At 30.8% G+C, this 23,981-nt stretch overlaps 1 protein-coding gene across 1 annotated transcript; it reads left to right on the top strand.

Moving 5' to 3' along the window:
• The first annotated feature begins 14,672 nt into the window (after positions 1 to 14,672).
• LOC111301496 (short-chain dehydrogenase reductase 2a-like) lies at positions 14,673 to 16,916 on the top strand. Its single transcript, XM_022897193.2, has 2 exons — positions 14,673 to 15,711; positions 15,963 to 16,916. The coding sequence occupies exons 1-2, from the start codon at positions 15,626 to 15,628 to the stop codon at positions 16,765 to 16,767; spliced, it is 891 nt and encodes a 296-aa protein (XP_022752928.2). The 5' UTR covers positions 14,673 to 15,625; the 3' UTR covers positions 16,768 to 16,916.
• Positions 16,917 to 23,981: the final 7,065 nt, after the last annotated feature.

The following is a 23,981-nucleotide window of genomic DNA, read 5'->3' on the forward strand; positions in this document are numbered from 1 at the left end:
TTTTGGAAAATCATGCTTAAAGAAAAATCCAAGTTGCTAACTACTTTCAGTGCACCTACAAGCCATTATCAATGGACTGTAATGCTTTTTGGTCTATGCAATGCACCTCAAATATTTCAACGTTGGATGGACACTATTTTTAGTAAAAATAAATAGTTTTGCTATGTCTATATTAATAATATACTAATTTTTTCTAACACTTTTGATGAGCACAGGAAACATCTGAATATTATTGCTCAAGAATTTATTTTACATGGCATAATTCTAAGACCTAAAAAAGTAAAATTAGAAAAAATAGAAATTGAATTTTTAGGTCTTAATCTTTCTTCTAATGGTCTTACTTTGCAGGATGATATTATTTTGAAGATTAAGGATTTTTTAGAAACTTTGGAGAATATTAAATAGCTTCAATAACTTTTAGGTATTTTAAATTATGGTAGATAATTTTTCAAAAACTTTTTCAAAAATGAGAGTATTTTATTGAAAAATTAAGAAAATATGTTGAGTTTACTTGGACTCAAAATGATTATGATATTATTAAACAAATAAAATCAGAATTAAGTTATATACCAAAAGTTTATTTACCTAAACAAGGTGATTTATTAATCCTCGAAACAGATGCTAGTAATAAGCATTGGGGATGTTTATTAAAGGCAAAAAATCTTCATTAAAAGAATGAATTGATATGTGGTTATAATTCGGGTAAGTTTAAATCAAAAGAAATAAAATATATTACATTTGAAAAAAAACTGTTGGCCATAAAAAATGGAGTCAATAAATTTCATATATATCTAGCCCAAGAGATCTTTGTTATTCACATCGATAATCAAGCAGTTAGAGATTTTCTCAAAAATAGAAAACTTTTAGACAATCCAAGAAGGATACGTTGGTATAATTTTCTCTGTCAACATAGTTTTAAGTTCATTAACAGTGATAAGAATTTTTTTGTAGATTTTTTTAGTCGCCTACATGGATCGTGATAAACAACCACAACAAAATCTGAGAGAATGGAGAACAATAAAAAAGAACCAATCTAAAAATGGTTCTTTTCTTCTTCCTCTTCCACTTTTTCTTTACCCAGATCTTCAACTCCTTTCAAAAATCCTAACCCATGATTATTGTTGTACCAATCCCATGGATACACTCTTAAAACTTTACCTATCAAACCACCTTACATGCATCAAAGAATTTCATCAAAATTCTTCAATTTTGCTTAAGATCCAAACCAATGGGGTCTTATGAGTTATTCTCAAATAGTTTCTTCTGTAAAACAACTGCTCACAAAAAACCAAAATCTCTAAACCAAAGATTAAAGATTTCTACAATCCTGAACTTGAACCATAAGTCCATGATATGTTAAACTATGTATGGAAATCCCATCTTTTTCAAAACAAAACTAATTTTCAAAAAGGGATGACCAACATAGCTGAATTCTTAGCTAAACAAGCTAAAAACATTTAATAGTTTAAAGAAACAGCTCTCCAAAGCCTCATGCCATCTAATCTTCTAAAACAGAAAGATATAGATTTTTTTGCTTTAGAAGAAAACAGTTATAGTATTCAAGAAAGAAACAATTTCTTGAATCTTTGTGAATATTTTGAAAATCATAATTCTTCAAAGCTAAACAAGCTTAAAATAATACTTTTATTTGAAAAAAAAGCTTAACTTCTAAGCAAGGATTTATTTTAGCAAATAAATTTTTAGATTCTTCAGACAACGAAAAAAATGTTGATCGAAAAATTTTTTGAATTTTATTTTTCTACTTATATTTATATTACTGAAGTAGGGGATCAAATTCTCAAAATCAAATTTTGATTAAATCATGAGCCATTCGTTATAACCAGTATCGAATTAGGCATTATTGGTCAGATTCTTGTACAAAATCTAAGTAAATCATCAATATCTGGGTTAGATATTTTTGATATTTTTCTTTTACCCTAATCCTCTATTTGAGGTACAAGATTTTCTTGTTCTAGATCTGGTTGATCGCTAGAACTAGAAGTTTGATCAAATTTTTTTTATTTGAAGAATCTTGTTCATTCCAGACTACTAGGTTAGGAGAAAAAATTTTAAAATTATCTTCAAAGATTGCTTCATCTTTATTACTAACATTGGTTGTGTCGTAGTTGAGCATATGATAATTATATTTTTGAAAAATTCTTTTATGTTTTTCATAAAGGTTTTCTATAGCTTGTAAATACTCAATCCTTTGTTTCAGATCTTTAGTTGTTTCCATTTTAATTTTAAAGTTTTTAATTAAATATTTATAAGATTCAAAGTCCAAGAGTTTTTGCTTGTCCTTTACTAAAAAAGATGAGGGTTTGTCATCAGTCATCATAATATTTCCATAATAAAAAGGTCAAAAATCTGTAAATGTCTTTGTTTGAGTTTGTTTTTGGTCCATCTTTCATGAGATAAGATCTAATTTATCTTCTATATTATCTATTTAACACAAAACTTATGAAAAAAGAAAAAAAAAGATCAAATAAACCATTTACAACTTTATTGATAGATATATTACTAAATTCAAACTTAGGATCTATATGCACACTATAATTATAAGGTTGATCTTTACAAATACAATTATCTTCTGAAGTAGATTCCATATTTAAGATGCTTAAAACTAGTTGTGAAAATCTACCTCAGGTTATCAATAACCAGTTAACAAAAGGTAAACCAAGCCCACAAATACTAGTAAATAACCACAGAAACTCACAGTATGAGCTTTAAAATATGTAATCACTTTAAAAAATAAAAGTAAAGTAAAGAGTCACTTACAATAATAGCTTAACTAGATAGATCTTAAAGTCTGATAAGATTTACAAAAAAATATTGTTACATGAAACTTGATTAACCCTGTTCAGGTAACCAAGCTCTGATACCATTTACAAAAAGTGCGAAAAGGATCAAAAAAAGAAAAAAAAAGAAAGAAAAAAGATAAAACAAAGCTGAATAATAAACTATATATGTATATAACCTTGGATGATTAGGTTAAGAAACTAAAAGTAGGAGAAGAAAAATGAAGGAAAAAAAAGAAGAGAAAAAAGAAGAGATGAAACCTAACCTCTCCCCTCACACAGCTAACAAACATCTATTTATAAAAAGAAAAAGTATGAATAGTTATCAGATTGATTATCTGTTACTATTGATATTTTTTTCTATAGTGACTGCTATAATGTTTTTTGTCTGGTAACAGTGACTTCTATAATATTTTTTGTCTACTGGTTTTGGGTTCCAGACAACTTTGCTTTGTAGTGTCGACAACTCGAATCAACTTATTCTTGGCTTTTTCTTGCTTGGAATACTTCTAGAATAGGACTGTTTATCCCTTCACGGCAGTTTTTAGATTATGTAATTCTTCATCTTTTGGATTAAAAGATTGAGGAGAAACAGATTTGGATTTATTTTACATTTGCTATCTCTCTTTATACTAGTATAGTAATTCTTGGGGATGATCAATACCTTTCATTTAAGAGAGGTTGTTCAGAAGTTATAGGGCTTTTGGTTCATTTTCAATCTCCAAGTCTTCAAATTGAGCATTATAAGTAAGAACAAAAATTTTTTGACCATCTGTCCATACAGCAATTTTGGGAAAGTTCATCCTGGTTGCTAGATGGAGAAGATGTTTGGCTTTTTCCATCATCTCAATTCTTGTTTGAAATTGATATTGCGAAAAGTTTGAGAATTTAGAGATAATCTTGTTTAGATCATCTGAATTTTCAAAGGCATCAATTGAAGGTTCCAAGAGTTTTTTGTGGTTACTTTTTTAGCTTCCCAAATTTAGTAAGATTGGAAAAATCTTTCTCTTTGAACGACACCAAGAAGGCTGATGATAGAAAATGGATATAATAAAAATATTTAGAATATTTTAAAGCTCATACCGTGAGTTTCTGTGGTTATTTACTAGTATTTGTGGGCTTGGTTTACCTATTGTTAATTGGCTATTAATAACTTAAGATAGATTTTCACAATTGGTTTTAAGCACCTTAAATATGGAATCTACTTCAAAAGATAACTATATTTGTAAAGATCAACCTTATAATTATAGTTTGCATATAGATCCTAAGTTTGAATCTAGTAATATATCTATCAGTAGAGTTGTAAATGGTTTATTTGATTTTTTTTTCTTTTTTTCATAAGTTGTTTGTTAAAATAGATAATATAGAAGATAAATCAAATCTTATCTTAGAAAAGATAGAACAAAGACAAACTCAAACATAGACATCTATAGACTTTAGACCTCTTTGTTATGGAAATATTATAATAACTGATGACAAACCCTTATTTTCTTCGACAATGGACAAGCAAGAGCTCTTAGACTTTGAATCTTATAAAAATTTAATTGAAAACTTTAAAATTAAAATAGAAAAAACTGAATATCCGAAACAAAGGATTGAGTATTTACAAGCTATAGAAAAACCTTTATGAAGAACATAAAGGAATTTTTCAAAAATATAATTATTATTAAATGCTTAACTATGACACAACCAGTACTAGTAGTAAAGATGAAGCAGTCTTTAAAGATATTTTTAAAATTCTTGCTACTAATCTAGTAGTCAAGAATGAACAAGATTTTTCAGATGAAAAAATATCTGATGAAACTTCTAGTTCTAGCGATCAACCAGATCCAGAATAAGAAAATCTTGTACCTCAAATAAAGGATCGGGGTAAAAGAAAAATATCAAAAATATCTAACCCAAATATTGATGATTTAATTAGATTTCTTGATTATTTAAAATATCCTGAAGTATTAGAACAGCATAAATCTCACTTAAAAAATGATGAGATTAAGCAGACTTCTGAAACTAGTCAAACAAGACAAATAAAAGCTGAAGTCCTAGTGATTGATTCGTTAAACAAACAAAACGTTGCACAATAAGGCACTTATTTAGATTTATCTAGAGTTTCTCTCAAAGACTATGGAAAAATTATAAACAATTTAGTGCAATCCATGTCCATTGTTATAATAGGCTATAAAGATCAGTGGAACAAGGAACGATTTTTAAATTATTTTTGTGGAACATGGCAAGGAGATGTGTTACAATTTCTTAAAAAATGGGAAACTACAACTCTTGGAAAAACCCATAAATTTTCACTTCTTACTACAGGTAATATTCCTTAACTTTTAAAATATTTAACTCAAATCTTAAAAAATAAGTTTTGTGGGAGTACAAAAATTCTGGATTGCAATCAAGAAGCTTAATATTTTCTTTCAAAATTAAAATTATGTTATATTAGAAATTTAGATGATTTTTGCAAAAGCTTTATTTTTTAATATCAAAAATTGGATGAAGAACATTCAAAATTTTGGTTACAATAATTTTTCTTAAAACTTCCCTCACCATGGGATGAACTTTGTTATCAAAATTATAATACCTATTTAGAATTAAAAATTAAGTCTTCTAATGCTGCAAATCCAACATAGAACTATACGATACTTTGGGCTATAGAATCAAGTATGTCAAGAATCAGATTATAAAATACTGCCTAAAGCAGAAAGTTGCCAAACAGGTAAAATCTAAACTTAGTTACAAATAGTGTATAAAAATTTTAGAAAATGATTTAGAATTTAGTTGTAACAAGCAACCACATCGAAGAAAATATCATTTTAAAAAGAAAAAAAATTTTGAAAAAAATGGAAACCAAAAAAACCTGGTAAATCTAAAAAGCCTAAAAAAGGCAAATTTTTGCTAAAAAGAAAAAATCTTCAAAACAAACATACAAATGTTTTATTTGTGATCAAGAAGGTTATTATGCAAATGCTTGCCCTAACAAAGGGAAAAGTGCTAGAAAAATGATAAAAAAAAACTTTAAGAAAATACTCTTCAAATTTTATTTGCAGATGAATTATCAAATGAAGAAATTTTTTATGAAGTATTTTTAGAAATAGAATTAGATTCAGCTGATAGTGATTCTGAATATGTTTTTATGATGAATACAGAATCTAATCAAGATACCGTATCAGAAAAATTTGTAGATGCTAAATCATTATCTAAAAAATGTTTAGTAAAACTAAAAAATGTGATGAGAAAAACTTATCATAAAAAATCAAAGAATTACAATTAGTCAAAAAAGATGAAATTTATAAAACTAGTAAATTTAAAGCTTTTCAACCATAGTATAAACTCCATATTGAAAAAGTTTCTGGCGATACTGTTGCCAATGATTCTAAATAAGGATCAATAAAAAAACCTCTTTTTACAAAACAAAAAATAAACCATTTTCTAAAAAAATTTCCTAAAGTTAAATATATTCATATAAGATTGATTATGATTACTATTAAACCTCTTTTTATATTAGGGAAAAACATCCCTATAATTGTGGTTTTAATGGATAATCGTTTCAAAAACCCTGTTAATGCCATTATTAGAGGAATCCAATCCAATTTAGCAGCAAGAGTAGTCTTATTTAAAGTAAAACCAAATTATTTTATTTCAATTTTTGATGAAAATATTGAAAAATATTTATGTCTTTGTGTCAAAATAACCAATTTTGATATTGAAGAAAAATCACATGACCTTTCAATCAATTGGTTAACTATTTATGAATTTACAAATACTACTAATACTTCTATCAAACAGATAGATCCTTGTATTATAGAAAATTTTAAACCAAATATTTTTTATTTTGAAATAAAACCAAAACTAGTCAACCTCAAAGATCTTTATATCCCAACAGAATGGTGTCTTGAGGATATTTCTAAACATTCTTCTAAAAAACATAAAGTAAAAAGTTTAAAATTTTTCTCTTCAGGAAAATAACTTTTATTTTAGAAATCCAAATATTTCAACCAGTTTTAATCCAAACCTGGTTTTACCACCTTCAAATATTTTTTATCATAAAAAAGATGATGATTTAGAAAGTATAACTAGTAATCAATCTTTTTATATTGCTAATAGTAACTCTTTTGCAAGATTCCAGCGTACAAACAAAATAAGTAATTCTCAAATTCTTATTTTTGCAGGTAATAATCAATCACAGCAAACTTATTTTCATTTCGTAACTTCTGTATTAAATTTTACTACTTATTCTTCTTAGAAAAATCCCATTGAAGAAATAAAAATGTTTCATTTTATCAATAATTTTAAATTTTCTAATGAAATTATATAGTTTTCTAATAAACCTAAAAATAGACTATACTTTTGTTAAAGGAGATTTTCATTTTCAAGGCTATAAAACCATATAGTCTTCATATTTTACTAGACATAGGAGCAACATTTTCTAGTTGTCACAGTAATGCTTTACCTTTAAACAAATGGTAACTTATGAAGTATCCCATTATTATAGTAGGAATCGAAGGTAAGGAAACTATTGTAGGATATAAAGCTAAAGATATTCCTGTATATTTAAATAATACAAAGTTTATTATTCCAAAAATACTTTGTTTTCCAAATATGCATGGTGATATATTATTAGATAATAATTTTCTATATTAGTATTTACCTTTTTCTATTTCTAAGAATAATGTTACTCTTACTATTGATAAACAAACAATAGATATCCTTTTATTGCAGGAACATGAGCATATTTGTGATAAAAACTTTCAACCAGAGAGTTTAAAACCTATTATAGCAAAGGCAATAAATAAAAAACATTGGTTATTTAAGATCTTGTAGGAAAACTTCAGTGAAGAACCATTGAAGTTATGGAAAAGAAGCCCTAGATATTGTGAACTTACTCTCATCGATCGAACAAAGGTGATTAGAGTAAAACATATGATCTATACTAAACAAGATATAGAAGAATTTGAAGTTCAAATTGCAGAACTATTGGAGAACTTGATAGAACCAACTACAAGTCCACATTCTAGCCTTGCCTTCATGGTAAAAAATCATGTAGAGGTAAAACAAGGTAAGCCTTAAATGGTTATTAATTATAAAAGATTAAACCAAAATCTTGTTTTTGATGGTTATTTTATCCCATGAAAGGATGTTTTACTAAATTTAGCTAAAAATGCTAAATATTTTTCTAAATTTGATTACAAATCTAAATTTTGGAAAATCATGCTTAAAGAAAAATCCAAGTTGTTAATTGCTTTTAGTGCACCTACAGGCCATTATCAATGGACTGTAATGCCTTTTTATCTATGCAATGCACCTCAAATATTTTAGTGTTGGATGGACACTATTTTTAGTAAACATAAATAGTTTTGTTATGTATATATTGATGATATACTTTTTTTTTCTAACACTCTTGATGAGCACAAGAAACACTTGAATATTATTGCTCAAAAATTTATTTTACATGGCATAATTCTAAAACCCAAAAAGGTAAAATTAGAAAAAACAAAAATTGAATTTTTAGGTATTAATCTTTCTTCTAATGGTCTTACTTTGCAAGATGATATTATTTTGAAGAATAAGGATTTTTAGAAACCATAGAGAATATTAAACTGCTTTAATAGTTTTTAGGTATTTTAAATTATAGTAGATAATTTTTCAAAAACCTTTCCGAAAAGGAAGAGTATTTTATTGAAAAAATGTTGAGTTTACCTGGACTCAAGATGATTCTGGTATTATTAAACAAATAAAATCAAAATTAAGTGATATACCAAAAGTTTATTTACCTAAACAAGGTGATTTATTAATCCTCAAAACAGATGCTAGCGATGAGCATTGGGAATGTGTATTAAAGGTAAAAAATCTTCATTAAAAAGATATATTGATATGTGGTTATAATTCGGGTAAGTTTTAACCAAACGAAATAAAAATATATTATATTTGAAAAAGAACTATTGGCCATAAAAAATGGAGTCAATAGATTTCATATATATCTAGCCCCAAAAATCTTTGTTATTGGCACTGACAATCAGGCAGTCAGATATTTTCTCAAAAATAAAAAACTTTCAGATAATCAAAGAAGGATACATTGGTATAATTTTCTATGTCAATATAGATTTCGTATTATGTTCATTAACAGTAATAAGAATTTTCTTGCAGATTTTCTTAGTCACCCACATGGATCATGGTAAACAACCACAACAAAATCTAAGAGAATGGAAAATAATTAAAAAGAAGCAATCTAAATAAGGTTCTTCTTATTCTTCCTCTTTCACTCTTTTTTCACCCAGATCTCCAATTCCTTTAAAAAATCCTAACCCAGGATTTGTCAATAATCCTAACCTAGGATTACTTTGGTACCAACCCCATGGAGACATTCTTGAAACTTTACCCATTAAACCACCTTACATGTATCAAAGAATTCCACCAAAATTTTTTAATTTTGCTTAGGATCCAAACCAATGGAGTCCTATGAGTTATTCTCAAATAGTTTCTTCTATATAACAACTACTCATAAAAACCAAAATCTTTAAACCAGAGATTAAAGATTTGTACAATCCTAGACTTGAACCACAAGTCTATGATATGTTAAACTATGTATGGAAATCTCATCTTTCTCAAAACAAAACTAATTTTTGAAAAGGGATGACCAATATAGCTGAATTCTTAGTTAAACAAGTGAAATAAATTCAACAATTTAAAGAAGCAGCTCTCCAAAACCTTTTGTCATCTAATCTTCTAAAATAGAAAGATATAGAATTCTTTGCTTTGGAAGAAAACAGTTATAGTATTCAAGAAATAAACAATTTCTTGAATCTTTGTAAATATTTTGAAAATCATAATTCTCCAAAGCTAAACAAGCTTAATAGAATATTTTTATTTGAAAAAGCTAATCAACTCCTAAGCAAGGATTTGTTTTAGCAAATAAATTTTCATATTCTTCAAATAACAGAAAAATTGTTGGTCAAAAAATTTTTTGAATTATATTTTTCTACTTATGTTTATACTACTGAAGTAGGGGATCAAATTCCCAAAATCAAATTTCAATTAAATTATGAGCCATTTGATATAACCAGTATCGAATTAGGCATTGTTGGTCAGATTCTTATACAAAAATATTTTTTGAACTGATCAAAGAATTTTCAGCCTTCATTAAACACCATATCCATCGTTATGTAAAATATTCTAAACATTTTTATTTATCCATTTTTCTATCACCAGCCTCCTTGGTATCTTTCAAAGAGAAAGATTTTTTCAACCTTACCAATGTTGGGAAACTCAAAAAGTAACCACAGGAAATCTCTTGGAACCTCCAACTAATGCCTTTTGAAAATCCAAAATATCTAAACAAGATTATCTCTAAATTCTCAAACCCTTCCCAATATCAATTTCATACAGGAATTGAGATGATGAAAAAAGTCAAACATCTTCTCCATCTAGCTACCAGGACCAATTTTTCCAAAATTGCTACATGGACAAATGGTCGAAGAATTTTTGTTCTTATTTATTATGCTCCATTTGAAGACCTGGAGATTGAAAATGAACCAGAAGCCTTACAACTTCTGAACAACCTCTCTCAAATGAAAGATATTGATCATCTCCAAGAATTATTATACCAGTATCAGGAGGGATGGCAAATGTGAAATAAATCTAGATTTGTTTCTCCTCAATCTTTTAATCCAGAAGCTGAAGAATTGCATAATCTAAAAAATGCCATGATGGGATAAACAGTCCTATTCTAGAAGTATTCCAAGCAAGAAAGAGCCAAGAATAAGTTGATCTGAGCTACTGACGCTACAAAATAATAGCATTAGAATTTTATTTGAAATCTTTGGGTCAAAGTTAGGAAAATAATATCTGTGGACTGGGTAAGGGCCAACTATGGGCATAAGACATATGGTGGAAACCATGAGCATCAGCAGAGTTCATACTAACTCAACTTTCTGCCCAACGCTTATCTTTCAAAGGCCTCCATCATTTTCTTGCATTTCCCTTAAACCTTGCTCAAGTTGCATCGGTTACTTTTATTTCTCTTTATTTACTGTTCTACCAAGTCAATTCAATTAACTAATTTATTGGACAAGGACTTTATTTAATAAATTTGGGAGTGGGGAGCGGGGCATTTAATTCAAAATGCAAAGATTCATCTGTCCTTTGCATAGAGTCGAAATGCACTAACTATGAATCTTTGCAATTACTACATATCCATCCCGTGCAAAGTTATAATAAGGCCAGAAAAAAATAATAATAACTGACAAAAGTATAGGTTGCTTCTTAGCAAAAGTAATAGCCATGGGATATTGAGGGGCGATCTTGAAACCCTGAAGGTGCTGCATGGTGTAGAGTAGAGGACTGCTCTTCATTTTCATACTCCACAAAGGCAATACCTGGCTTTGCTTCAATCATACGAACTTCCCTCAAGCATCATGCTAGTTGTCTCATGAGGTAAATTCTGTATGAACAGAATATTGTTTAGATGTAGCCTGCTATTGGGCATTCAGTTTTCCATGATGGAAAGGAGCCTGCACACGTAATCAGACAGAATTTATCCTACAAGGCATAGACAAATAACATGTTGACAAACTCAATTCCCTTGAAAAAAAAACGGCCCAAAGCAGTGCAAAGGCATATCTTATACACTATCTAAGCACTGCAACTATCTTTTTTTTTTTGGTTGAAAAGCACTGCAACTATCAAATGACAAATACTCCCGCAAATTACCTTTGGACCTCCAGTACTTTGAGAACCTGTTCCATTTGACAATGCAGGTTGTTGTGCTTCCTCGATACGTCGCTTCCTTTCAGCTGAAAATTGCATATCGTATCAAAAGAGTGTCACCAAATAAACAGTTAAACTAAACCAAAAGAAAAGTAGATTACATCTTCGAAGCATATTAGTCAAGAAAACCAAAGAAAAAAGCAAAATTAAAATTCTATGCCCCCAAAAAAGGCATTAACACAGATTGCTTCTTTTCCACTTTTAACAATTTTCTTGTCGAACAGTAAACCCAAAAATTCAAATATCTGGCACCAGGATAGCACCACAAAACTGAAATCCGAAAGGGTAGGTGAGAGGGGGGGGGGGGGGGGGGGGTTGAGACTTGAGCGTTCAGTGTTGAGGAATGGTCTTATAATTATTGAGCTGAACTTCCATTTTCGGAGCCTGTAGCTCTTGATAAATAAATGGGTCAGTGAAGCCCACCTTTATTGGGCTTTTATAGATGAGCCGATGGAAGCAAAGCTTTGGGCATTGCCTGTTTGTCTTTCTAGTTAATCCATTCTCTTTTTGGGGTTTAGGGTCATATGCCCTGCCTACTATAATAATAATCAAATCTTGAGACAGAGATCAACATAAATGAATAAATAAATTATATAGATGACACATACGTTAGAAAGGGTAAATGCAAATAAATGCGAATAATTGTGATATTCATGATATTGAGATGCGATGTGATACATGAATAATATATTATCTTTATTGAAATTAAAAAATTTTAAAAAAACTTTTTTTATATTTTCAAAAAAAATAATTTTATAATTCTAATAATTATCTTGGTGTTAATTGCCCCCCTACCCAGAGAAAATATACAAATTAACTTTTTAATTTTGTTATGTAATAATATTAAGTGAATGTATATGTAATACTAATAACATCAAGTAAAAATATTTGACGCTTTATTTTAATTTTGTTATAAATAGTAACAAGAATTACATTTTTTATCTTAAAAATATAGTTTTTGTTAAAATTTCATAATTTCAAAAATATAATTTTAACATTTACTATGTTTTTTTTTTTATTTTAAAAATGTGGTATTTGTTAAAATTCTAAATTTTCAAAAATAAAATTTTAATATTCACTACATTTTTTTATTTTAGAAACACAATACTTGTTAAAACTATAAATAATAAAAATTACATTTATTTTGTAATTTTAGGGACTAAAAAAGATAATATAATCTGAAAATATAATTAAGAACAAACAAAGTAAAATTTTTACTTTTCATTCGGAATATAAAAAAATTAGGAAAATGAGAGTTTTTTATTCGCCTACCTTTTTTTATACTGTTTAAAATCTTTTAAAATTTCAAAAATCAATAAAATAACTAAATCAAGCTAAAGAATCAAATTATGAAAAAAAAAAAAAAAAAGCATTCTGGCTAAAAATCTTACTTTTCCATAACCAAATGCCCATAATTAATTCTGAAATTTTCTTTTAACATCAACACCATAGTGAGAATATATCGGTAGTAAAATATATAGGAAGCTCATTGGCATTGTTCTCTCAATTCATTTGCAAGATGTTGACCTCTTCGTTCATGTGCAGGCTGTGGGAATTATTTCACCGCAATATAATTTTACAACTGTCAGATTTTACGCCAAGTCATAGCCAATTGTTTGAATCGAATTTTGAAATCTAGCTAGCTCGATTGGAGGATTTTGTCATCTAACCCGTGCATGATGATTGATGAGCAAAGTTTCTTGATGTTGTTCCCCACGGGACACGCTTAGAATTTGAGTATCTATATATTTTGGAAATATCAAGTTTGAATCATGATACAAGCATGATACTTATATAAGATTTAAAAAAATGAAAGAGCAGGATCTTATTGTGTATTTCAAAAATAATTGTTCTCCTCATGCATGTTTTCTATGATCAGCAGTTACTCCCCAAAAAAATCGTGTTGCAATTAGCATACCTAGTTTCAGCAGCTGGAACGAGCAATGTTAATTAGTTCTATCCCATACCATATATACCTCCCCTCATTAATAAAAGGGGCTGGAATTTGTTGCTTAGCTTGGTTCTATCCCCTTGCGTATGCCAGCCAAAACTACACGTAACTGTTTCGTTCTATCTCCTAATGCCTGCCAATGTATTCAACAAATTCTTCCATAGGCATGCATGTAATATCTATCTCCATGCTGATGAGGAGAAAACAGAATCAGCAAAAGTTCATTGAAATAATGGCAGAAAGAATAGGCACCTAAAGTTCAGTAAAGTTGCTGAAGAAACATAATTTAATCTCCAAGTCAGTTGGAGCTGGCAGCAAGCAAGTAATTAATGTGGGATCATTTGGAATTAGAAGCTTGAAAATTCTAACTTTCATGTTCAGACGAGGAAATTCGTCTGATCATTTTACTATAACCTCTAAATCATCAACTTATAAATGGCACAAGAAAAACGCCCTGCCCAACATCTGTTATATATGGCTAATGAAACCTTTGAAAAAGTGGCAAGCTAAAGAATAAAGAGACCAATACTATGTAGTATTATTCCCTAATTAATCTTTCTGTCTAGCATGAGTATGTGAATAATATCATGGTTCGTTTTCTTTTAATAATATAGAAGGCTTGGATTTGAATTCGATTCCAAGTTTTTGGTAAATCTAGTTAAATTTACCAATTTTTGTAAATGACTTGAGCATCTCACTCGATATTCAATCATCAAGTACAACTACGACCTAGAGACGACTGTCCCTAGCTAGAAACTATTATTACTTACTGTTAATGCAGTTGTAAAATTAACAGTGATATGAACAAGGAGCGAGAAAGATGGATTGTGCGCAATCTTTTATCCAAATTTTAAGTGTATACGAAATGGACAAGCAAAGACGAGATATATATTGCAAAGAATAGAATGGGATTCTCCAGACGGATCCTTCTTAGCCAGCCCTAGCATAAACGAAAGAAAATGCCGTATACTCCGAAATCTTCGTTGCCCTGCATGCATCAAATTGATGACCATAATAAAAAGGGAAAGATATTTTTTCTTTAGGATATATATGTATCTATATATATATATATATATATATTTGCCTTTATATATGAATATTATAATTAGATATTGATGGATAAACCCCAACTGTATATGAATGGAATTACTACCACATAATCCCTTTCTACAAACATTTAATTTTTGCCAACATTAATTATAAGAGGGAAAAAAACCCCTTCAAAGATACCCATCCAAATCAAGATTCTTGCCAGACATAAATAAAAGGGTTTTGAAGAATGAGTGCGAAAGAGCATTGAATTTCATTGATCAAGAGTGCAAATTTATACAATGTGCAAGATACATTTTTTGCATAAGGCTAAAATAATAATAAAAAAAAAAACTTCAGTTTTACAATTTTATTTAAATAAATCTTTATTCTTTTATTATATATAAATAAATCCTTAATATTTAATTTACATCCAAATAATCCATTAACTTTAATTTATATCTAAATAAACCTTTAAATTTTTAATTTGTACCTAAATAAGCCTTTAACATAAATCATTCTTTCATTTGAAGGGTTTATTTAGATATAAATCAAAGTATAAAAACTTTTTTAGATACAATAAAAATAAAATTATTTATTTAAGAAAAAAAATAATTTAAGGACTCTTTTTTTAGTATTTTAGCCTTGAATCAACAAACATAAGTTCAGGGATTTAATAATGCTAATTAGCAGGAGTTGATGCTAGTGATGCTGATTTTACAGAGGCTCTGAGGGTTGACTTCACTGGAGTTATTAGGCTGTGATTGCAGATCATTGACCAAGGGTGATGGCTGATTTCTCTGCTTAATTTCCTTGATAAAATATATTGTAAGCAACAAAATTCTTGTCCGGCCATCCATTCCCTTCTTTCAAATAACCTACAACAACAATAAAATTAAAAAAAAAAGACTCCCAAAGAAAAGGAGGGTTGTTGTGGAATTGCAAAGCTCCTCCGGAAGCCCTACGAAGCCAGCTTTAATCTCTCTATATAAATCTAAATCGTATCATCACTTCTTTCATCTTTGCCTCTCGATCTCTCTATATCTCGTTTTCCGTCCCTCTTTGTGTGTCCTCTGTTTTATCAACCATGCCTGCTCAAGCTATTCCTGAGAAAATAATTCAGGGAGTCGACTTCCTAGAGAAAAATACCATCTCTCAACTCTCACAAAGAAGGTAACATTTTTTTTTTCTCTTCAAAGGTTTTCTCATTCATATATATATATATATATATATATATATATCGATATATATGTATGTGTACTGTCTATCACTTTTAGTCTGTTTTAGACATTGAATGTACTTAAGAAATGTTTACAAAGTCACTGCACGCTTCCACTGTAAGTTGTGGACAAGCAGTCATTTCGTAGAATTCAGTAGCTTAGCTAAATTAATTTGGGGCATTTTCAATGATTACCAATTTTCAGGCTTGAGGAAAAAGTTGCGATTATAACAGGCGGTGCCAGAGGGATTGGAGAGGCCACAGTAAGACTTTTTGTGATGCACGGAGCCAAAGTTGTAATTGCTGATATTGCCGATGCTGCTGGCATTGCTTTAGCTAACTCTTTGGCCCCTTCAGCAGCATATGTACACTGTGATGTAAGCTCAGAGAAGGACATAGATATGTTGATCAATAAAACAATTTCACTATTTGGCAAACTTGACATTCTGTTCAACAATGCCGGAGTTCTTGGGAATCAATCCAAGAGGAAGAGTATAATTGAATTTGATGCCGATGAGTTTGATCGTGTAATGCAAGTGAATGTCAGAGGAGCCGCGCTTGGAATGAAGCACGCGGCGAAAGTAATGGTGCAAACAAAAAGTGGCTGCATAATTTCCACGGCAAGTGTAGCAGGTTTAATGGGAGGGCTTGGGCCACATGCTTACACGGCTTCAAAACATGCCATTATAGGGCTTACAAAGAACACTGCTTGCGAGTTAGGCCGGCATGGCATCAGGGTTAACTGCATTTCTCCCTTTGGGGTGGCCACTTCCATGCTTATTAATGCATGGAGAAGTTGTGAAGTAGATGAGGAATGCACGGATTTGGAAGCAGAGAAGATGGAGGAATATGTGGGAGGATTAGCCAATCTAAAGGGTGTGACTCTAAAAGCTAAAGACGTTGCTGAGGCCGCTCTTTATCTGGCTAGTGTAGAGTCCAAGTACATCAGTGGTCATAACCTTGTCGTGGATGGTGGCTTCACGAGCTCAAAAAATTGTGTAGGCTTGTAGGTGTGACCATCCATTTTCGTTTCTTTTTTTATTTGATTAGTGATTGTCGAGCAACGCAAGAATGTATATAAAGCAAAGTACAACAAAAATGCTAGTAGTCTTTTTGTATCATTTAATGACCTTTTTCAATGTCACACCCACTTCAATGATCTCTGCTAGCAAATAGTTCTTACTATCTTCAATCAACACCAATATATTAATACTGTCCAGTCCTCAACCTCGACTCTTTTAGACATTCAAAGAAAGGTCAGGAGGCTCTCCATTAGTATTACTTTTTGGTAGGAATGGAATCAGCATTGGGGCAGCCGTTGCAATTTTTACATTTCTTGTGAACCAATTTGGCTCCCAGTTAGTCTTTTGCTGTGAACACTGAACGCTGCCCTGCCTTGATGAATCGATGGCAGCAAAATTCATTTTCCAAGCTGCAGGGTGCAGCTTAAATGGGAAACAAGAAGTCAGTACATTGAAGCAGATAAAGACAATGATATATGAGTTTATATTTGATATATTATCAGTAAATTATATGTTATCATATCAATAATGAAAAACCATAAAATTTAATAAGTATTTTAAAATAAATACATAAAATTTTGAAAATTTTTTTTCTCTCTACAATCATTTTAGAAAAAGAGAAGGATTGTGAACTTCGGCTATAGTTGGCTTTTTTTTTTTCCAGAATCCATATTGTGATTGATGAGGGTTGATCCAGTTGAAAAAATTGAGTGAACTGTCCATGCTTTTGTTTTGAAGAATGAAAATTTCGATTTCTTTAACTTGCATTAGAGAAGGAATTTGGGGGGATAGGATAAAATTGTGTAATTGGCTGCAGGTAATTAATATATTTTTTCAAGAGGGTATCCCCAAAAGTTGCTTGAAGAGGACGACTTTGGTGTTGTGCAGCAGTGATTAATTTTCTTGGACGAAGATAAAAGTAGTGAAGGGAGAAATTAAAAAAAAAAAACTTAAAGAGTAATTATTCTCGTTGTCAAAAGCAAAACTTATTTTGTAAAATTAAAAATATATATAAATAAAATTTTATTTATCAAATTAAAAATATGAAACTTTTGGGTATTTATTTTAAAAAATTTATTAATTTTTATATTAATAATACATCAAATATAAAATAATAAAAAATTACAATTTGGACTAATTCGAGAAAACAGGTTAGAAAATTAATTTAAATTATTGTACTTATTGGTTGCCCAAATAAGGCATTCAGCCATTGAATGTAGCTCAAGCCACTATATTGTTTGACGTACTTTTATCGGGCTTTGGATACACCAATAACCCCCAGCGCAAGATAAATCCAGAAGCTACCAAATCAACCTTGGGCTCCATCGGATCAAAACTGGGCTGTCCATGTCCACATATGTTGAAATTATATCAATGTGAATTACAACACTAGAAGCCCGCCACAGCACAAACTCAGAAGAAGGAGAGTTTACAAACAAAAGGAACAAGGAAAGTATTTTATGCTCCAGTTTCCTGCTATGCCAAAAACGTGTGGTATCTACATTTTAACAAGTCAGAATAAACAAACAAGATTACGTTTTGTGCTCCATTCTCAATATTTAGTTCATGTTCCTGTTGCACTTTATTAATGAGATGAGGACTGACCGAAAGTTTAATTGTCGATGTCCAGGAGAGAATTTTAAAAAGAAAAAGGAAAGAAAGAAAGAGAAGAAGTCATGTTTAGACTGTGTATATCTTTGGCACTTTTTTTGTCTTTTTTGCGCTTAGCTTGTTATATTATGCAATGAAGTTGTACACCATATTCCATATGGATTATATTTTTATTAGGGACATTTAATGATCAAAATGATATAATATTTTTTTTTTCATGTTAGAAGCCTTCAATAAATAATTAGAAGTAATTTTGACATTTATGTTAACTTGACATGTCAGGTCGATCTGACATTTTTAGTGCTACATCAGTTTCGCAATATCTTTATTATCCCCTAATGGTCCATTATCACTTATCTATAAATATGAAAGTCCAAGCATTATAAAGGTAAGACACACCACTCTATCTTCTCCCCATTACTATCCTTTCGACCTCATCTTTTATGACTTGCGCATTAAAGTACAAACAAAGGGAATACTTTCTGCCTTTACCTCTAACCATTTTTTTTTTTTTATCTTTCCAAGAATACACTGAGACTGGAGTTCAATACAAATATTTGGCACACCAAGTAGAGTACTTTTTCCATTTATTAGCCAAGCACAAAGAAATGCCACCAAGGAAGAGAAACTTAGAGGAAGGATAGATGGCCGTCTTGGCAGGAACAAAAACCCATCATAGCCAACATTTCATCCGATTCACCTAACCATAGGTGAGACTGACTATGGAACAATTTCAAACTTTGACCGAATAGATACAGGTTCTTAAGCAAATGTTACAAACCATAACTCTACCACAAGTTTCAAAAGTGTCTAATTTAATCACCCCTGGTCGAGGAGTTGTTGTTAGACAATTGAGTTATGAAGAGGTGGAAGCCTCCTTGGCCTTTAGAGAAGAAAAACACAACACCTTAGCCCACCATTATCTCAAGATAAGAAGAAATCTCCATAAAAATTTACTAAGGTGGAATGAAAGTGACAATAGAAACATCATAGGGGGAAGAGTAAAAGTCGAAAAAAATTGATGTGACAGAGCCTTAGAAAGGAAAACAATCGAATATGAAGGAAGGTAGCCATAAAAGATGGATCGACTTGAAAAATGGGAAAAAAGTGGTGGATTTTATAGGTCAAAGTTTATTTGAGCACATAGCTCTTTCATGCTCAGGACTCGTTTTTCTCTTACTCAATCATTTTATTCATTTCAATGCTACTCATCCTTGAACATTAGGTTGAACTAAAAGGTCATCTTCTCATAATTTTGATTTTTGATGAATAGTAAAATTAGATCATCATCATCTTGCCCAACCTAACCCCCTTAGGTTTTACCCTATAACTCTTGGCTTCCTTATTTATGCTAGAAAACATAGTTAAGAATACATATAAAAAAAAGTGTAGAAAAACTCTAAGGCCAAAAAGCTTTTAAGATTGAAAGGTTTAGATTGGATTGAGAGCAAAGAAAACAGAAAGGTGGAAAATTAAAGCCCTAACATCCCTTTATATAGTTGCACGGTAGATTAGAAGAACGGCATAGATCATGCCATGTGTCAAAGTGAAAATGGGCATATTTCCTTTTGTTTTCCCTGTCTAAATTTTTCCACTCAAACTACATATCTCTTCATTTAATGCTGTCAAACTAACCAAATCTGACAAACCTTAAGTCATATCGATTAGATTGAGGGAACCTTAGCTCAAGTTAAATAACTCTCTGAAACAGACCGAATGCTCAGCTCGTTGCCTAAGGTCAAAGTAAAAACTCAAATTCAAACTCTTAGAATAAAACAAAAGTCTCATGTCGACTAGACGAACTCCACTACTAATCTCAGATCATTCCGAATGATTAACACTTCAATGACCTTTAAACCAACGTTAGCTCAACTCATAACATATCGCAAGATCAAACCCTTACCATATTGAACCACGAATCTAGGCCATTTATCTCCCAATACCAATCCTAATGATGTCGGCTCCAAAGAATCATGTTTCATATCATTTTTCTCTACCTACTTGATCTATGTGGAATGTACTGATCATACGTCAAGTAGTATGATACTCAAACTGCTTGATGAGGGGATAGAATGTTGGGGATACTTAGTAATTAAAAGGGCATAATAGTCTTTTTTTCATATTAAAAGCATTTAGCAAACAATCAAGATTAATTTTGACATTTGCGTCAATCTAACATGTCGGTCAATCTGACATTCTCAGTGTCACGTCAACTTGACAGTGTCTTTATTTTTCTCTAATGGTCCCTAATTACTTATCTATAAATATGAAGTTCCAAGCACCATGAAGGTAAGATACACCACTCCATCTTCTCCTTATTACTCTCTTTCCAACCACATCATTTCTAACTTATACGTTAGAATGCAAACGTAAGAAACACTTCCTGTTTTTGCCTCTAATCACCCTTCTCTTTTGTCTTTTCAGAAATACCTTGAGATCAAAGCTCAGCACAAACAATTTCTACATTATTTCTTGAAATACAATGAATCACGCTTACAAGTTACAACAATTGCCTTGCCAAATTTCCGATTCTATTCCATTGAAAGAAGGTGCTTGTGTTGGATGGATGAAAGGAGTTGAATCCATGGCCCTCCCTGAAGGAACAACGCTGTATGACCTGGTTCAAATGGGAATCAAGTATTAAGCACATGCAGCTGTTGGAGTTATAGTTCGGTTGAGTAAAGAAGTATCACTTGTGAAAGATGTGCCTGTGCTTGTCGCAATTGACCAGGTGAACGTCGCATCGCCGTGCTTTATATATATAATCCCCAGCTACATAAATAAACTCTCTTATAACTTCTACTTTTTTGAAAAGTTTGAATATTTGGACTGATTTATGTTGTTACGTCTTCAGTATGATAATTGGTTTACGTTCAGTGTGATTTTGATAATTTTTCTTTCCAAATGTCCACCATATATGTGATTCTTTCTGGCTGCTTTATTCGCGAGCGAAGTTGTATTATTAGTTTTATAAGAACTGGCTGTAGAGATCTGCTAGCCATTTAGTCAAATACCAAGATTTTAAGGGTCTTACTCTTACCCGAGCGGCAAACCATAAATGATGGTAATTGCCAAGCTCCATTGAACTGGTTAAGACCGAAGGGCATAAGATCATAGAAGAATCTTGCTTAAACCACAAGTCCACAAAGATAAAGGGTATGTGGTTGGAAGAGGCAAAAGTATGCATCTCAACTTACATGCTATGCTGTGCTGTGCATTGAAGCAGGGCAATAACAGGAGTGTTCTTAACCAATCTTAGTATATAAATTTATTAACAGATGTACAACACTATATTAATTAATGTTTCTAAAAAGGTAATATAGTATATATCAAAATCACCGATTTTCTAGACACAAATGAATCTAGATTGCCTTGTGTTGCACCACCAAGAACATAACTGCAGACGACAGTACAAACACCAAGGGTCAAAGCACAGAAATATAAAAATGTATATGAGAGACAATTCTCCACATCTAACAAATAATTAATTAGCCTATTATTGCATCCCCAAAATCATTATTTCTACGATATTTTCTCGATTGAAGCCTAAAAGATATTGCAAAGATTTCGTCTCCTTTAATGAAGACTTCAGAATTTTATCTCACAAAAAATTTTCGTAAAGTTGAAAATGACATTCCGAACTCTTTCTGAGACCGTGACACACATCATCAAGTTTTTGTTTTTTTTTTTCGACGAGTAAGAAGACGAAACTTTTCGAATAAGCCTATTTCAAATACTAAAAGGGCTTCACGGGTTGCCCAGAACTAACTTTGAAGCGGGAGATCCTTGAAAGAGCCTTACAAAAGGCTTTTGGGCCTAACTCGGTAACCATAGCCAGAATTCCAAACCGACCCTATCCTCCCTTGGTGACATTATTGAAAGCAAGAAAGCCAAGCTTCGGTTCAATTCAGTCCAACTTTAGATTACAAGAAAGGGCATAAGTTAGAAGGGACCCGCATTTATTGGATGCTCATAGGCTAAATAGTTAATACAACTTTGCACAATGCAAAACATAAAATATTTGTTCAAATCCATTCATCATTTTATATTAGGTTCTCAGTATTTGAGCAAGTAAAGTAAAATTATTATAGAAACCATAATTTGTTAGAAACAACCAAACGATTCAGTTAAAAACTTTAAAAGGTAAAGAGGAATAAACCTCTTAGTATTTTATTTTATTTTATTTCTATTACCCTTAAAGAATAATCATTGGACTAACAAGTTCAAAAATAATGCTAGGGTGATTATTACAGCTATAACTAATTACAACTATTTTCAATTCATAATACTCGAAAACTTTATATCAACATCTTTTATTTAGTTTCTCAAAACACATTTTTAAAAAAAATCACTTCAGGCTTGATCTGGGCTATTGGTACCTATTCTGAAAATGTACAAGTATATAAAGACGAGCTGAATGCAGATGGGCAACATAAAAAAACGTGGTAAGTGTAATGATATACATCTCTAGAAAAGAAAACATCAATGTAGTCCATAGAAAAAGAGTAAGGTTTTATTTAAATGGAAGATTTTGTTAATTTTTTTGAGATTAGAAATAATAATAATAATTATTATAATTATAATTAAAAAATTATAATTATGATTAAAAATTTAATAAAAAATTTATATTACACAAATTTTATTAAAATTAATATTTAAATTTAATTAATAATATAATAAATTTAATCATATCACATCAAAATATAATTAAATCCAAACTCGGACTAAAACGAGCGTGGGAATGAACCAGCGGGCCAGGGCGAGCTAGAGACAATTATTCTGAATCCCTAAATCACGAAAAGAAAGGAGAAAATGATTAATCAAAAATTTTTTTTAAGCATTGAGCAGAATGTGGGTAGTTATCGATCTGTATCTTCAGTGTGGCAATTACGTCGGACTTTGTGGTACTGGTATTGGTTAATATGAGCGAGACTTTGATTTAGCTAGGTTGTTATCTTGTCTGCTGAGGCCTGAGGGAACAACATATATATCAAGTACTCATGGGTGGAGAGGTGTGGGGTTGGTGGAGAACGTGGCACGATAGCAGCCAAAGCTTTATGACATCAGCAGCTGGAGACGTAGCAACCACTTGTTTGAATGAATGGCAGAAGTCAATATCAATAGACAAACTCCGTCGCCTGTTGTCCGCGTCTCAATGATCGATGTTGCCACCAATTTACTTATTTATCCCTCCCCTGATTATTGTAGCCACTATACCTACACCATTGTACCAAAAATAAGTGGATATATATATATATATATATTGTGGATAAGTAATTGATACTAGTACTGTATTTTAAATAGCTAAGAGGCAGACCACCAATATGTCAATGTCACTTCATCCGCACACTTTATCCTTGAGCCGCCACACCATTCATTCCAATGGAACGTCTTAATTCCTCCGTTCTTCCTTTTTTTTTTTTTTTTGGTTTATGCAAAACAAAATTTGTTCAGAGTATGCAACTTTTGTGTCTTCTTGCTATAGCAATTTTGGATAAACCCAGTCATACAAATTGGTTAATAAATTTCAATTGTCAATGACCTAATCATGTTAAATCCATCTCTCTTACTGAAAACATTATAACAGGAAT

Source organism: Durio zibethinus, chromosome 15 (genome assembly GCF_047325235.1).
Source record: "Durio zibethinus cultivar Kanyao isolate XHJ-2024 chromosome 15, ASM4732523v1, whole genome shotgun sequence".
Classification (NCBI taxonomy): Eukaryota; Viridiplantae; Streptophyta; class Magnoliopsida; order Malvales; family Malvaceae; genus Durio; species Durio zibethinus.

Bases quoted from the DNA above. Each gene is read 5' to 3' on its own strand.
- LOC111301496 (XM_022897193.2), top strand. From the start codon at position 15,626: ATGCCTGCTCAAGCTATTCCTGAGAAAATAATTCAGGGAGTCGACTTC. The intron at 15,712-15,962 runs GTAACATTTTTT...ACCAATTTTCAG, and splicing joins TCTCAACTCTCACAAAGAAG to GCTTGAGGAAAAAGTTGCGA.